Source organism: Cannabis sativa, chromosome X, assembly GCF_029168945.1.
Source record: "Cannabis sativa cultivar Pink pepper isolate KNU-18-1 chromosome X, ASM2916894v1, whole genome shotgun sequence".
Lineage (NCBI taxonomy): Eukaryota > Viridiplantae > Streptophyta > Magnoliopsida > Rosales > Cannabaceae > Cannabis > Cannabis sativa.
In genome coordinates this window covers 73,376,591-73,391,649 of record NC_083610.1, presented here as the reverse complement: position 1 = coordinate 73,391,649, position 15,059 = coordinate 73,376,591, and the positions used below count along the sequence as shown (strand labels likewise).

The 15,059-nt window shown below is 37.3% G+C and overlaps 1 protein-coding gene across 4 annotated transcripts in view; it reads left to right on the top strand.

The window, feature by feature from the left end:
* Positions 1-15,059, top strand: part of LOC115697372 (uncharacterized) — a 36,560-nt gene that overhangs the window by 13,590 nt on the left and 7,911 nt on the right. For all 4 annotated transcript variants that reach the window (XM_030624362.2, XM_030624354.2, XM_061106882.1 and 1 more), the window contains 15 exons: positions 553-690; positions 1,608-1,761; positions 1,887-2,254; positions 3,481-3,941; positions 4,027-4,374; positions 4,924-5,148; positions 5,441-5,531; positions 5,665-5,742; positions 5,919-6,209; positions 6,313-6,510; positions 6,758-7,246; positions 7,794-7,955; positions 8,150-8,479; positions 8,570-8,652; positions 8,825-8,929. In XM_030624362.2, the coding sequence (XP_030480222.1) occupies positions 553-690; positions 1,608-1,761; positions 1,887-2,254; positions 3,481-3,941; positions 4,027-4,374; positions 4,924-5,148; positions 5,441-5,531; positions 5,665-5,742; positions 5,919-6,209; positions 6,313-6,510; positions 6,758-7,246; positions 7,794-7,955; positions 8,150-8,479; positions 8,570-8,652; positions 8,825-8,929 (3,521 nt within the window). The remainder of the gene's footprint in view (positions 1-552; positions 691-1,607; positions 1,762-1,886; positions 2,255-3,480; positions 3,942-4,026; positions 4,375-4,923; positions 5,149-5,440; positions 5,532-5,664; positions 5,743-5,918; positions 6,210-6,312; positions 6,511-6,757; positions 7,247-7,793; positions 7,956-8,149; positions 8,480-8,569; positions 8,653-8,824; positions 8,930-15,059) is intronic.

Below are 15,059 nucleotides of genomic sequence, written 5' to 3'. Positions count from 1 at the left end.
AAATAATTTGTTTTATTTGTCTTGGTTTTCTTTTGATATAAAATATCTACATATAGGAGAATCTCTCACTCAGATTTTTTTTTTCTTGTGTCTTTTGAAATTCTTATTTTCTATGTATACATTATCCAAATGGATCCACATACCTTGACAGAAAACTGATTAGTAATTTCCTCCAAGTAATCATTGATTAATGATAAAGCTTAACAATATTCTCTATACTATTTCAACTATCTTTGATGCAATGCTCCTTCCATGCTCTTTCCTATTACAAGTTAGAACTATCATTGACCTTTCTTTTTGTTTCTTTGCACTGCAGTTATTTTGATAATTTTTGAGTTAAAATAAAATAGTTCCCTGGTTTACATTAACTGTATCAGGTCTTGAAGAACAACTTTAACTTTCTCTTTGTGTCTTTGCATTTTTAGTTTCTAAGTTCTGCAACTTTTCCGGTTAAGAGAAATGGTTTTTGGTTGCTTGCTTTTTTAAGTGTGTATTGATTATTTATCATTTGCACTATGCAGACTTAAGTCTTTTTATTCCGTAATCATGTAGGCTCAAGTTATGTTATCTGAGATTTATCCAGGTGTCTCTCCCAAAAAAGGTTCAACATACTGGGATCAAATTCTTGAAGTAGGTGTTATTTCTGTTTCACGAAGGGTCCTTAAGCGTCTAAACGAGCTCTTAGATAAGGTATCAAAATTTTTATTTCCTGCTGTTGAATTAAAAGCTCTCATAGGTCAATGAAAACTGGCCTGACTTTGATAGTGTCATTTCACTTTATTATTATCTTAAAAAATGTTCATAAAAGATCGAGGACAAGGTTGGCTTGAACTCCAAGGCTGGGAGAGAGCCTACATCCAAAATAGTAAAGCCAAAGAAGATCAAGCAGATGTCTACTATTTCTTGTAATTCATAGAAAGAGAGGTTAATATTTAAACTGAAGATACCCAAAGGAAAACTTGAAGCCGCCTCTCAGTCACAAATCTTTTGGTTTTTCAGGGGTACTTTGTGAGAGTTGTTATTCCTCTCTCTTCTTTTGGTTGTATTTCTCATTTTGATGAATATATTTGTTTCAGACAAGTGAATATAGATTTCATAGAGCTCTTTCCTCAAATATGTATATCTTTCTGCAACTCATATTTTAACCTCCCTCTTATTAATTTTAAGTTGATCGTTTCATCTCCTTGACACTTCCATACTATCCAGCTCCCCGATTGTTTTAGAAAAGCTTGTTTTCTTAAATCGCCAAACACAGCCACATTTCATCTATTCACCTTTTCTTGGATCCCCTGTAATTTGGCCAAAAATTCCCAACCTTGAAAATGTTTCTCCTTCTTATCTAAATGGCTTGTTAACATTCAAATGTATTAAGACTGAAAATACATCATTAATTGCTTTTTTCTGGCTATTTTTTTTTTTGCTTGTCGAGCAATGAACATTTGTTCTATCACTGTCTTACTGTTCTACCTACATTGTTTTAGTAGCAGATAATATTTGAACTTCTATTTTGATGTTTATAGTTTCAGTTCTTAGAGTTCTTGAGGTATGTTACATTTCTGCTAGAAATATTACTTGGTTACTGAATGTGCTCCCCGACACTCTTCTAGGACAACCCTCCAGCTATTCAGGGTATTTTGTCTGGAGAGCTAATCATTTCTTCGCAAAAAGAATCTCTCCGACAGGGACAAAGGGAACGTGCTCTTGCTATGCTGCATCAGATGATTGAAGATGCTCATGAGGGAAAACGACAGTTTCTGAGTGGTACTTTTTTCTTTCCCCTTCATTTGCCTCTCTCTCTCTCTCTCCCTCTCTCTCTCTCTCTCTCTCTCTCTCTCTCGTGCACACACTGCGTGATAGTAACAATATTTTTCTTTTCATGACTTTAGGTAAGCTCCATAATCTAGCAAGAGCTATAGCAGATGAAGAAGCAGAACCAAATTTTCTTAAAGGTGAAGGCCAGCCTTCTGATCAGAAGGCTTTTTCTGATTTTGACAAGGAAGGGGTTCTTGGGCTAGGGCTAAAAGTTATAAAGAAGAAAGCTTTACCTTCAGCCCCTGGCGATTTTAATGAGCAGCCTGTGGATTATGATGTAAAGGAGACAGAGAAGAGATTATTTGGTCCCATAAGTAACAAACCCACAACCTATCTTTCACAGTTTATTCTTCATATTGCTGCGATTGGTGACATAGTAGATGGGACTGATACAACTCATGACTTCAACTTTTTCTCACTCGTGTATGAGTGGCCTAAGGATGTAAGACAATATCTTCATAATTGAGTTATTTGCTGTCAAGTTTATGGTTGATTTGTTATGAAAACTTTTCTTGTTTGTTTGCTAATGTTCTTGTCCAAGTTTATTTTATTGATTTGTGATGGAATCAATTTCGGACATGTTTCTTTTTCTACAAGTACTTTTGGATTGATTTATATAAGCTATAAGTGGAAAGAGATTTACTTAGTTTCTGGCAATTATGTATATATTTAAAAAGAGGCAATGTCAAATGTCTTATTGATCTCCTCCCAAGTTTATTAGGGAGTTTCTGGCAATATTAAGTTCTTGAGTAATACAAATCAGTTGGGGTAATTGTATAGAAATGATCTTTTTAATTATGTTTATTTTTTGTTTCTATGAGGATACCTTATTCTCTTATTATTTTTTTTTGATAAGTGTATTGTTTCATACATATATTAATATATATGTTATATGTATGTATATAAAACGTACATGAAAATGTGTTGGTGTATTTTGCATATTGACCTGTGGAACACGTTCTAGGAGCTTTCACTTGGATCAAATAATTGATCATTTCAGCACTTATTACATGTGCTACGTTGAAAGAGCTCGTGTGTTCATTATTATTATTATTAGTGAATTTTTTGTCTCAGTGATATTTATTAGACACTTGGAATAATCATATGCCTAGTATTTTTATTTGCGTACCCAGCCATCATCTGTAGGATCATTGGTGAGGTGGTCTTTGCAAATATTCAATGCATAATGCTTCTGTTGATATGTATTAACTGTATTCAAAAGAATATATTTCAAAATCAAGTTGAAACTTATCTGAATCATTCTGGATTTCCCTCTGGTTGCATAACTTTAAGGGGTTCAAAGAGATTCCTTTATCTGTTTAATTAGGAAATTGGAATGTTTCGCTGTTTATATGTAGGTGATACATGTGGTTTTTCCACTTGTATTTTCTTTAAAATTAATACATTGCAGATTTGTTTGAAGTTTATATATATTTATATATATATATATATTTGAATTATGAAAATTTTGTTTTAGTTTGATGTTTGGAGTATTTTATTGTTTTAATTATATCTTAAAGGTTGATCCTTTTCTGGATGGATCACTGTTTGTTAGTTATTGTTACATTTAGACTTCTGTTTTGACTCATGTTTGAGTGGGACCAACTGAGTATTTGAGGGTTTTCTCTGGATAGTATATGTATTGATTTGATATTTTCATGTTTGCAGCTTTTAACTCGCCTTGTATTTGACCGTGGTAGTACTGATGCTGCTAGCAAGGTGGCTGAGATTATGTGTGCTGACTTTGTTCATGAAGTTATTTCAGCGTGTGTGCCGTCAGTGTATCCTCCACGCTCTGGTCAAGGATGGGCTTGCATTCCAATTGTACCCTCTTGCATTAAGAGCGGGTCAGAGAATAAACTACCATCACCTTCTTCAAAAGGTGAACCTAATTGTTATGACTGGTCATCAATATTACCTGGCATCCCTCTCTACCCTTTACAGCTGGATATCGTAAAACACTTGGTTAAAATATCGCCAGTTAGGGCAGTATTAGCATGTGTATTTGGGAGTAGCATTTTATACAGTGGAAGTGACTCTTCTACATCAAGCTCTTTGCATGGTGAATTGCTCGAAGCACCTGATACGAATCGTTTGTTTTACGAGTTTGCTCTTGATCAATCAGAGAGGTTAGCTTAAAACTCCTTGAAGTTATTCATCCTTGTAAATAATCTACTCTGTGATTACCTATTTAAATTTATATTTGCTGAACAGATTCCCAACTTTAAACCGATGGATACAAATGCAAACAAATCTTCATCGAGTTTCAGAGTTTGCAGTAACAACCAAGCAAACTGCTGATGGCAGCAGAGTTAAAGATGAAGTAAGAGCTGCTATAAAGAGACTTCATGAGCATGATAGTGATACAGAGTCTGAGGTTGATGAAAATGTTGGTGGTACTAATATGTCCACAAATTTATCATCGGTCAACAGCCAAAATAATGCAGCTCCCAATACATCTTGGCAAGATGCTATGAAAACTGATGTTGCTGAACATGATAATTCGGTTTTTCTTTCTTTTAATTGGGAGAATGAAGAACCCTATCAGAAAGCAATAGAAAGGTATTATTTTATTCCATCTTTACCCTTAAAATTTATGAGGGTTAGCTTGTTTGGCTTTCTTACTCATGTATAAAATTGCTGTCAAAAAGTTTCTTCTGTAAAATAGATATTTGGATATCTTCCAGTACAAGGGTTATTGTCAATCTGAGCTAGAGTCTAATTAACATAAATTTTGCTATTAGCAATCTGAAAGAGTATTGCTAATTGCATATACATTCTCTGGTAAAAAATTGTAATGGTACTAGTAAGTTATAAAACCTGCTTTGTATCTTAAAGGTTTGTTAATATCTGCATTAGCAATTTGATAAAAGGAAAACTTTAGGATCTAATTTTTCATTAGTCTGACATCCGAAACTCACACAATATGAAAGAATAACCATATTTAGCCGCATGTAATTTCTAGGTGTTAGTATATTGCTAAAGACGTCTTCTTTCTGAATTTCTAACTGAAGTGTCCAAGTATGATGATTTAAGACATACGTATTTAGCATTGCAATGATGATGGAATTTCACATGCTGATGGATGTGATCAATTGGCCTTCCTTTCAGATTGATTGATGAAGGAAAACTAATGGATGCTCTTGCACTTTCTGATCGCTTTCTACGTAAGGGAGCCTCAGATCAACTGCTGCAGCTACTTATTGAACGCGGGGAAGAGAACAAGTCAATATCTGGGCAAAACCAAAGTTATGGAGGCCACGGCATTTGGAGCAATAGTTGGCAGTATTGTCTGCGGTTGAAGGATAAGCAGTTGGCTGCTAGAGTTGCCCTCAAGTAAGTAAATTATGTCTTGTTTACTTACTTGTGGTGAATGCTATGGCTGTTTGATTTACCTGATAATTCTGGAAGACACAACATTATTTGCCAAATTTTCTTAACATTTGTGGAAAATTATGTACTTTTATCTTAGTTGAATTCTGCTCACTTTATATAGGTTCAATTTGCAGTTTTGCATCTTGATCTCATAAAAAAATTTTGCATGACCTAATTTCTGATCATAAACTTTGTTGAAAGCTTGTACCTCTGGATATTAATATTAATTAGATCCCTCATATATGTATTCCAGGTATATGCATAGATGGGAGCTTGATGCTGCCTTGGATGTTCTCACCATGTGCAGCTGCCACCTGCCTAAAAGTGATCCAATTACCAATGAGGTTCTTTTTTATATTACAGAATGCTTGCTGATCTTTGCTTTATTGTATTCTGGCATGACTAGTTTCTAAACATGTTTATTCAGTTGCATAACATTTAATATTTTGTTTGTCCATAATATTTTTGGATGGTTAGGTCATGCACATGAAACAAGCTTTGCAGAGATACAGTCACATATTAAGTGCAGACAATCATTATAGTAGCTGGCAAGAGGTTTCAATTTTTTCTTCTTTGTTCATTGAAATGAATATACTTGTTTCTTCCTGCCAAGAAAAGAGATTTTTATTATTTAAATTTTTGGCAATTAAGTCATTCTCTTTTTTAATGGATATCATCTTTTCACAGTTTTTTCTGTTACAGAGTTGATGTCTTCCTACTTGGTATTTCAGGTGGAAGCTGAGTGTAAGCAAGATCCTGAGGGCTTGGCACTTAGATTAGCTGAGAAAGGAGCTGTTTCAGCTGCCTTAGATGTAGCTGAAAGTGCAGGATTATCAATAGATTTGCGGAGAGAGTTACAGGGTCGGCAGCTTGTTAAACTTCTCACTGCAGATCCTCTTAATGGTGGAGGTCCAGCAGAAGCTTCTCGCTTTCTTTCTTCGTTACGTGACTCAGACGATGCATTACCAGTTGCCATGGGTGCAATGCAGCTGTTACCTAATCTTCGCTCAAAGCAACTTCTTGTAAGTAATTCTGTATTAGTAATTTTTTTTTCCTGAATAATTTAAGTTCACTTTAAGTTTGATTTATCATGTTTCTTAAACATTGCTATCCTACTTTTCGAAGGTTCACTTCTTTCTGAAGCGAAGAGAAGGAAATCTCTCTGATACTGAGGTTTCTCGGTTGAACTCATGGGCATTGGGTCTTCGTGTTCTGGCTGCCTTGCCATTGCCTTGGCAGCAGAGATGTTCTTCCTTGCATGAACACCCTCATTTGCTTTTGGAGGTTTTGCTTATGAGGAAGCAACTGCAATCAGCTGCGCTGGTTAGATAACTTCTTAGATGAATCTGATACATGCTGCTACTGATACACTTTCTCTGTCTTGTGACACGTCATTGCACACACCTCAGCACCTGCTTCTATTTCTTCCTTCTCACATAAGTGAATTTAACCAATGGCTTATCAGAATCCTGTCACTTGATAGTAAAATACTCGTCAGTACATTTCAACGTCAATGCTCATTTAGTTAATTTTATGTTTATGTAATTGTTGTACATTCTGAATTTTGCAGATTCTTAAAGAATTTCCATCGTTGCGAGACAATAGTGTAATTATTTCATATGCAGCTAAAGCGATTGTATTCAATTTTAGCTCTCCTACAAGAGAACCTAGAGTTTCTATTTCAGGAATGAGACCAAAGCAGAAAACTAGAACAGGCACACCTGTGAGATCATCCTTCTCTAACAGCTTAAGTAACTTGCAAAAGGAGGCTCGCAGAGCGTTCTCTTGGGGTCCACGGAATACAGGAGACAAGCCTGCCCCAAAAGATGTCTACCGGAAAAGAAAAAGTTCTGGATTGTCCCCATCTGAAAGAGTTGCTTGGGAAGCAATGGCTGGCATTCAAGAGGATCATGTTTCAACTTATTCTGTTGATGGACAAGAGCGGCTTCCTTCTGTGTTGATTGCTGAGGAATGGATGCTGACTGGTGATGCCATCAAGGATGATGCAGTTCGTCTATCTCACCGATATGAAAGTGCCCCTGACATTACTCTCTTCAAGGTACCGTGATAACTTGGCTAATGTTCTTAGCTCATAATTTGGATGTCAGTTTAGTTTTGAATATCATCAGGACATACCATACCTGGTTTTTTAAGTTTTGATATTTCTGCTTCATTTTGTACTATTAATGCAATACTAAATAACAAATAATGATTTCTAGCATGATGCTCTTGCCATGTATTTTTCTTATACTAGTGCCTGTTAGTATGTACATGATGTTGCTTTTGTTCATATTCTATAAGCTAGCATATTAAATATACTATGAATGATTTTTAGATACGAAGGAATTTAAGGGTGTTTAGTTTTCTCTTTTCTGATTTTGTTAGTAGTTGGAGTTTATTGTTGCTGTGTTTGTTTTTGTCTCTGAAAAAACACATAAAATATCCATCTTATGGAAATTAAATTTTAACGCGGATCCTGCAGCAGAGAAAAAATTTGTATATCAGTAGAGAAAAACAATTTTCTTGCATATTTTTGTTTTGCTATATGTATCCACAATACTCTAAACTAGTAAGTCTTCTGAGTTTTTTTTCTTTTTTCCTTCTAGGCCCTTCTTTCTTTGTGTTCTGATGATAGTGTGTCAGCGAAGAATGCAATGGACTTGTGTGTCAATCAGATGAAGAATGTGTTAAGCTCTCGGCAATTGCCCGAGAATGCATCAATGGAAGTTATTGGTCGTGCTTACTATGCCACTGAGATATTTGTACAGGTATTCCTTTCTCGAATCACAGGGTTGTATGATGGTGTATGTTGCTAATTGAAATCATGGCACAGTCAAGAAAAGGAATCACTTCTTCTTTTATTGCAAGGACTTACTTTTTTCATTTATATCAAATGTTCTAGTGTTTTCAATGTAATTTCTTTTTGTAATTCAGATTGAAATACTTTTCATGACATTTTCAGGGTCTTCAATATGCTAAATCCTTGTTGAGAAAGACAGTGGGAGTTAGTGATTTGTCAAGTAATTCTGAAAGAAACAGGGATACTGATGATGCATCTTCAGATGCGGGTAGTTCTACCATGGGCAGTCAATCAACAGATGAGCTATCAGAAGTTTTATCACAGGCAGACATTTGGCTAGGACGTTCAGAGCTACTTCAAAGTCTTCTAGGCTCTGGAATTGCTGTGTCCTTAGATGATATCGCTGATAAAGAGTCGTCTGCCCGTCTCCGTGACAGGTTGATTGTGGATGAACGGTACAGTATGGCTGTGTATACTTGCAAAAAGTGCAAGGTAAATATTCCGCTTCAAAGATATTGTGAAGATTAATGCTGAATGTCTTTGATTCATGCTTAGATTTTAAAAATACTTGGTTTTTTCCAGATTGATATATTCCCTGTATGGAATGCATGGGGTCTTGCTTTGATTCGTATGGAGCACTATGCACAAGCTCGTGTGAAGTTCAAGTATGCAGCTTTTTTTTTTTGCATAAAATGTTTAAGCTTATTTGTCAACAATTAGAAAGATGGTGGAATGATAACTATTCTAGATTCTCAATCTTCCCCTCTCTCTTTTGCTCATTTATTTAGAAGAGTTTATGCTAGACCTATAATTCATTACTTCCTTCTATTGTTTCAGGCAAGCTTTCCAATTGTATAAGGGGGATCCTGAACCTGTTATTTCTGAGATCGTAAATACAATTGAAGGAGGTCCTCCGGTGGATGTTTCATCTGTTCGTTCTATGTAAGATGATTTACAGCTTTCATAGTTATATCTTTCTAATATTAAGTTTTAAGCTGAGTAGCTATTTTTACTAAACCAGGCTAGATGGGTTTTTTCTTCTTCTTAATAATCTTAATTGTGGCAATAATACCAAAGCTTTGCTAGTAATTGTACTTATATTCAACTTTTTGGACGGCCTATGATACCAAGTCTTTGCAGTTGATTGCATTCATTTATACAAACTGCTAACTGATGATGTGGTTATTAATGTTGCCATGCCATGTGTCACAAAAATTTAGCATTATTGCTGAAATATCTCTTTAATAATTTATAAAATCAATTTTATTTATAAAAATCTAACAAACTCATTAATATTTTTTGAAAAAACCTTGAAAACTAATTTTCTTTTAGAAAAACTCAAATTAAAAGAAAAAAATTAATCAACACTTAAAAACTGAATGAAGCAAAAGGTTGAGGGATATAGTTACACAAATGAATTAATGATACTTAATTTAAAAAGATGGGTCCTTATGGTTGGCGTTTCTTGTAATAAATTTGGACTTTCTTTAGGTTTTTTTCAGATCTGATTTATTACTTTGTTAATATGGCATATTGCTGGATCAAGAGTAGGTATCAGTGCCCTTTATCTTTTGAGTATAACACTGTTTAATTTGCTACCTTGGCTTATTCTATGCACTTAGTACCACAGAATCTACCCAGGAGATTAATAAAAAGTTCTCTCTCCTACTTTTGAGAGAACTCATGCACGTACGATCCTTCAATGGCCTTCCTGGCCATGATAAGTCTTGGTCGTCCCGGCACCGTGGCCCCACTGGTCATGGGAAGAAAAACATCCATGACCCCACTGGTTTTGGAGGTGAGAAGTGTTCTGAGTCTGGTAGTCCAAGGCCACATAGGTATTGGAGCTTCAGAACTGAACACAAAGTGTTCATGCTAACATTATCCAATGATGGTGGAATGGTGAGAATTTGTGAGAGGACTAGAATAGCAGGATTCGAGATAGCTGTAACAATTGATGCAGCTGCTTGGATCCTGGAAAAGTTGGAGGAGATACAGAAAAAAGATGGAAGGCAGCGGAACTCATTCAAAAGATCCTTTCGGAACTATACAATCAGTTGCTTCTTGGAGGTCTTCCAGAATACGAAGGGTGTATTTCTTAAGATCTCTGTACTGAGAAATAACATGGTAAAAATGGTGATCGTACCTGAAGAAAAGGAGGCGAGAGGCTGGAGGGAGTTCGAAGATTGTCTTAGCAGCTTATTGAGAAGAAAGCCCATGGGGCGAATAGAAGATATCCCTGTGGCAAACAATAAAGCTTCATGGGCTAATGTGGTAAAACAGTCGGTGGATAAAGAGGTAGCACCACAAAAATATGGAAGCAAAGCCAGGGATGAGAGTGGACGACACCAGAAGCAACAGAGGAATATGAAATATGGCAATCTTGGTGAATGGGATTTTTTACCATCTTTCAAGCCAGGATTTTGGTTTAAAAACAATTTCCCAGCAAAGCGGCTCAACCAGAAAAATTTCACAGAATATTTAAGTGCTAAACAATGCACTAAAGACTGGAAGTTGGCGGTTATTATGTTTAAAGACAACAGTGAAAGTTCTTGGAGTTGTATTTTCTTTAATTTATTATCTATGGAATTGGGGAAAAAACTCGAAGTAAGTCAGTTGTTTGATGATAGGACAATTATATGGTGCAAGGATGAAAATGAAAAGGAGGAATTGCTGAAGTTAAAACAGAAGAAAGTGGCAGGTGCGTGTGCAGTAGTGACCTTTGTCAATTGGTCGCTCGAAAAACAGAGCAAAGATGTGAAGATTGATTGTAGGGGATCTTGGATTGGGATCGAAGGGCTTCCCATAAGCCTCTGGAGGATGAAAACGATGAGGAAGATTGGTGCTCTATGCGGAGGCCTATTAGACGTTGATAAGGAGACGACTGAAATGAATTTTTTGCCCCACTTAAGATTGAAATTGGAGGGACACTCCGATGGTTTTATTCCTGAGATCTTAGCAGTAACAATTGACAATCTTCATCTGGTTTTGAAATTTTTCAAACTCAATGATAGAAACTACAGATTTAATGGAGGGTTCAGCACTCTCTGGTTTCAAGATACGGCTATGTGTCGGTTGATCGAAAATGATGATGAGGGGTTTGAAGAGGGTCTGATTGAGGGAACGACGAGGGACGATGCAGGGGCTGATCGATATACGGAGGTAATGAAGGACGGCGAGGCCATTAATGTTCAGAACGAAGATGGTGCTCAGATGTCGGAGAATCAAACGCTGGTGGAGTCCAACTGCATTGAGAAAGAAGTCGAGAAGACTGGGTGGGGGCAGGCAATTGATGTCACATCAATTCTCGAGGTGGATAGCTGCTGTAATCTTAACGCATTTAATGAGAGTTCGACTCCCGAAGCAGGCGAAGTCGAAAAGTCATTTAGTGTGCAGAGAAAAGCTGCTGTGGAGGCCGTAGGACACGAAGAAGGACATTTAAGTGGTACGACTGAGAGTTTTGAGGAGGAGTGCCGTTCGGTCTTCATTGATGTGCCTTGTGTTGGAAAAGCCAAAAAGAAAGAAGAAGTGACTCTTAAGAGAATTTTTGGTCGGTTATTTCAAAATTTATGTGGTAAGTATGTGGATAAAGCACCAGATGTGATGATTCTTCTCCACCCTTACGACACGTGGATTAATGGTGTTAGTGGGATAAACCCTCTATGTGTCCGAAAGAGGTTGTTGGGCCTTGGGAAGATGGGCCTGGATTCAATTGGATTTAATCAATTAATGTTTAAGTCATTTAATAAAAGGGGCCAGGGACATATTTTTAGGGAGATGGGCCGTATATGTGAGAGGGAGAGGCCAAATATTAATTATTTGGAGTGTTTGGGGCCAAAGGTTAGTATGGGCCAGATTTTAAGTGGGCCGGTGAGGGAGATTGCCCCTTTAATGGGATTGGAGGTGATGAGAAGTGACATGGGCCAATTTAATTACAAACACTTGGGCCCTTTTACTATTTTACTGGACCAAAAGCAAGTTCGGGTGCCTTCTTCAAGACAAGTAAAAGCTACTATGGATAATATAAACATCATTTTTGAAGGTATTCTCAAGATAGTTAGACCGAAGAGAAGAGAAGAGTTTAGAAGTGCAGATATTAATTTATGGGAAGACTTCAATGCTAGAGGAAGAATAAGTTCGAACTCAGTGATACAAGAATCGGAACAAGTTCTACGTGAGGAGGAAGCCATCAGTGAAAGAAAGCTGAAAGTATACCTTAGGAAAAGAAAATCCATTTCTTTTGACAGCGATGTAGTATTTGAGCCTATAGTCGGGGTAGATCATTTTGAGGAATTGGAGAAGGATGAAGACCGAAGTGTGGAAGGAATTAATGAATTCAGATCAGCAGAGGATGATTCGGAAGAAGAAGATGATTCTTGTACAGAAAAAGATGAAAAAAATGAAGATATTGTATGTCATATCAAGGAGCTTTGGCCAGAGGATGATAGTCTTAAAAGAGGCTCAGAACCCCGTGAGCTTGCTGCTAAGACTGCAAGAGTGGATTTGGCCGACCCAGAAGAGAGAGAGACTTTGTTATTTTCTGAAATGGATTTAGTTAAATCCACGGCGGACTTGGGCATGAATCTAATACTTAATGAGAATGAAGAGAAACATAAAATTCAGTGCCTCAAGAGTGGAAGGAAGAGCAATAGAGAACTCAAAAACTTCGACTTTTAATATAAATTATGAGAAAGGTCAGAAAAAAGAAGGGCTTCCAAAAAGATCAATATGAGAATCCTAACTTGGAATGTTAGAGGAAGTGGAGACAAGATGAAGAAAAAGGCAATCAAGGCTACAATCAGTAAGGTGAATCCGGATTTGGTGGTGTTACAAGAAGTGAAGAAGACAGCTGTTGACAGGAAGTTCATTGGCAGTATTTGGAGATCCCGTTTTAAAGCATGGATTTTGATGCCTGCCATAGGAAGATCAGGAGGTACGTTGTTAGTATGGGATACTAGACGTATCAAGGTTTTGAAGTCCATGGTCGGCGAATTTTCAATTTCAGTATTGATTGAAGCAGAAGGTCGAAGACCGTGGTGGTTCTCTGGGGTCTATGGTCCATGTTCATACAAAGATAGGTTAGCTTTTTGGGATGAAATGGCTGGCCTAAGTGCAATTTGTGGTGATATGTGGTGTTTAGGAGGGGATTTTAATGTGGTTAGGAGGCTGCAAGAGAAACTAAATAGTAACTCTTGGACTAAGAGTATGAAGATGTTCGATCAATTGGTGCGAGAATTGAAGCTAATGGACCCAAATTTGAATAATGGAAAGTTTACTTGGTCGAACTTTCGAAGTAAGCCGATCTGTTGTAGGCTGGACAAATTCCTTTTCACCAACAATTGGAGTAATGCGTTCACTTTTGTGAGACAAGAGATGTTGGTTAGGATTGTATCGGATCATAGTCCAGTCGTACTCGACTCCAACCCCCCTTCTTGGGGTCCTAGTCCTTTTCGTTTTGATAATCAATGGCTAGAGCATAATATGTTCTCCAGGAGTTTTGAGAGTTGGTGGCAGAAGACTGAAGGATCCGGTTGGGAGGGCACTAAGTTTATGAGTAAATTGAGGGAAGTCAAAGGAAAAATTAAGGAATGGAGCAAAAAGACATTCGACAACAATCACTTGATAAAAACTGCTATGGAAAGAAGACTAATGTATTTAGACAGTTTGGAAGCTTCTGATGAGTGGAACCATGCATTAATGGAGGAAAGAAGGGCAATCAAAAAAGAATGGCAGCAATTGGTCTTCGAAGAGGAAAGGGGTGTATGGCTGAAATCAAAGTGCAAATGGGCTAAGGAAGGCGATGCAAATTCAAGGTTCTTTCATAATCTGTTGAATGCAAGGAAATCCAGGAACACAATATCAAGAATTGAAAGAGAATATGGATCAATTATTGAGGAGAAGGAAGAAATAGTCAAGGAGATAACTTCTTTCTTCTCAAGCCTGTACACTTCCGAAAGAAGGGTGGGTAGGAGTGTTGAAGGAATTGACTGGCACGCAATACCAGATGACTCCGCTAGGCACTTAGAAAGACCGTTTGATGAGAGCGAAGTCAGAGAGGCAGTTTTCAGCTGTGAAGGCAGTAAAGCCCCGGGACCAGATGGTTTTAGTTTGGCCTTGTTTCAGTCTCAATGGGAGGTAATCAAAGAAGATTTGATGAAAGTTGTTAAGTCGTTTGAAAAAGATGGCATTATTCAAGGAAGCATCAACGAAACATTTATTTGCCTAATTCCTAAGAAGCTTAGCAGTTGTAGGGTTAGAGACTACAGACCAATCAGCCTTATAACAAGTGTTTATAAGATTATTGCTAAGATGCTCTCAATCAGACTCAGGGGTGTTTTGGGTGAGACTATCCTTGAAACTCAGTCGGCCTTTGTTGAGGGTCGACAAATATTGGACTCAGTTCTCATTGCTAATGAGACAGTAGAAGACTATAGAAGCAGAGGCAGAAGCGGCTTGGTTTTCAAAATTGACTTTGAAAAAGCTTATGACCGAGTCGAATGGGAATTCGTGGACTTAGTTTTGTGCAAGAAAGGATTTGGGGAAACTTGGAGAAAATGGATCAAAGGTTGTATATCATCTACCTCTTTCTCAGTCTTTGTCAATGGCGCACCTAGGGGAAAGTTTTCTGGGTCGCGAGGACTCAGACAAGGTGACCCACTTTCGCCCTTTCTATTTACCCTGGTGGCAGATGTGCTGGGGAGAATGACGAATAAGGCTGTTAGCTCAGGTAATATTTCTGGATTTTTGGTAGGAAAGGAGAGAGTCCAAGTTAGTCACCTTCAATTTGCAGATGATACGTTATTTTTTATCGATAATGAGCAATCATTACACAAGTTGTTGAGGCTAGTAGAAGCATTTTGTGCTATATCTGGACTAAAGATTAATATGAGCAAAAGTCAATTGTTGGGAATATGTACGGATGAGGAGATTGTTTCAAAGCTTGCAAGGAGGATTGGATGTGAAATAGGAAGTTGGCCATTGCAATATCTAGGGTTGCCCTTGGGGGGTTCGCCTAGGAAATGGAGTATCTGGGAACTAGTGCTGGACAAGTGTGCCAAAAGACTCGATGGAT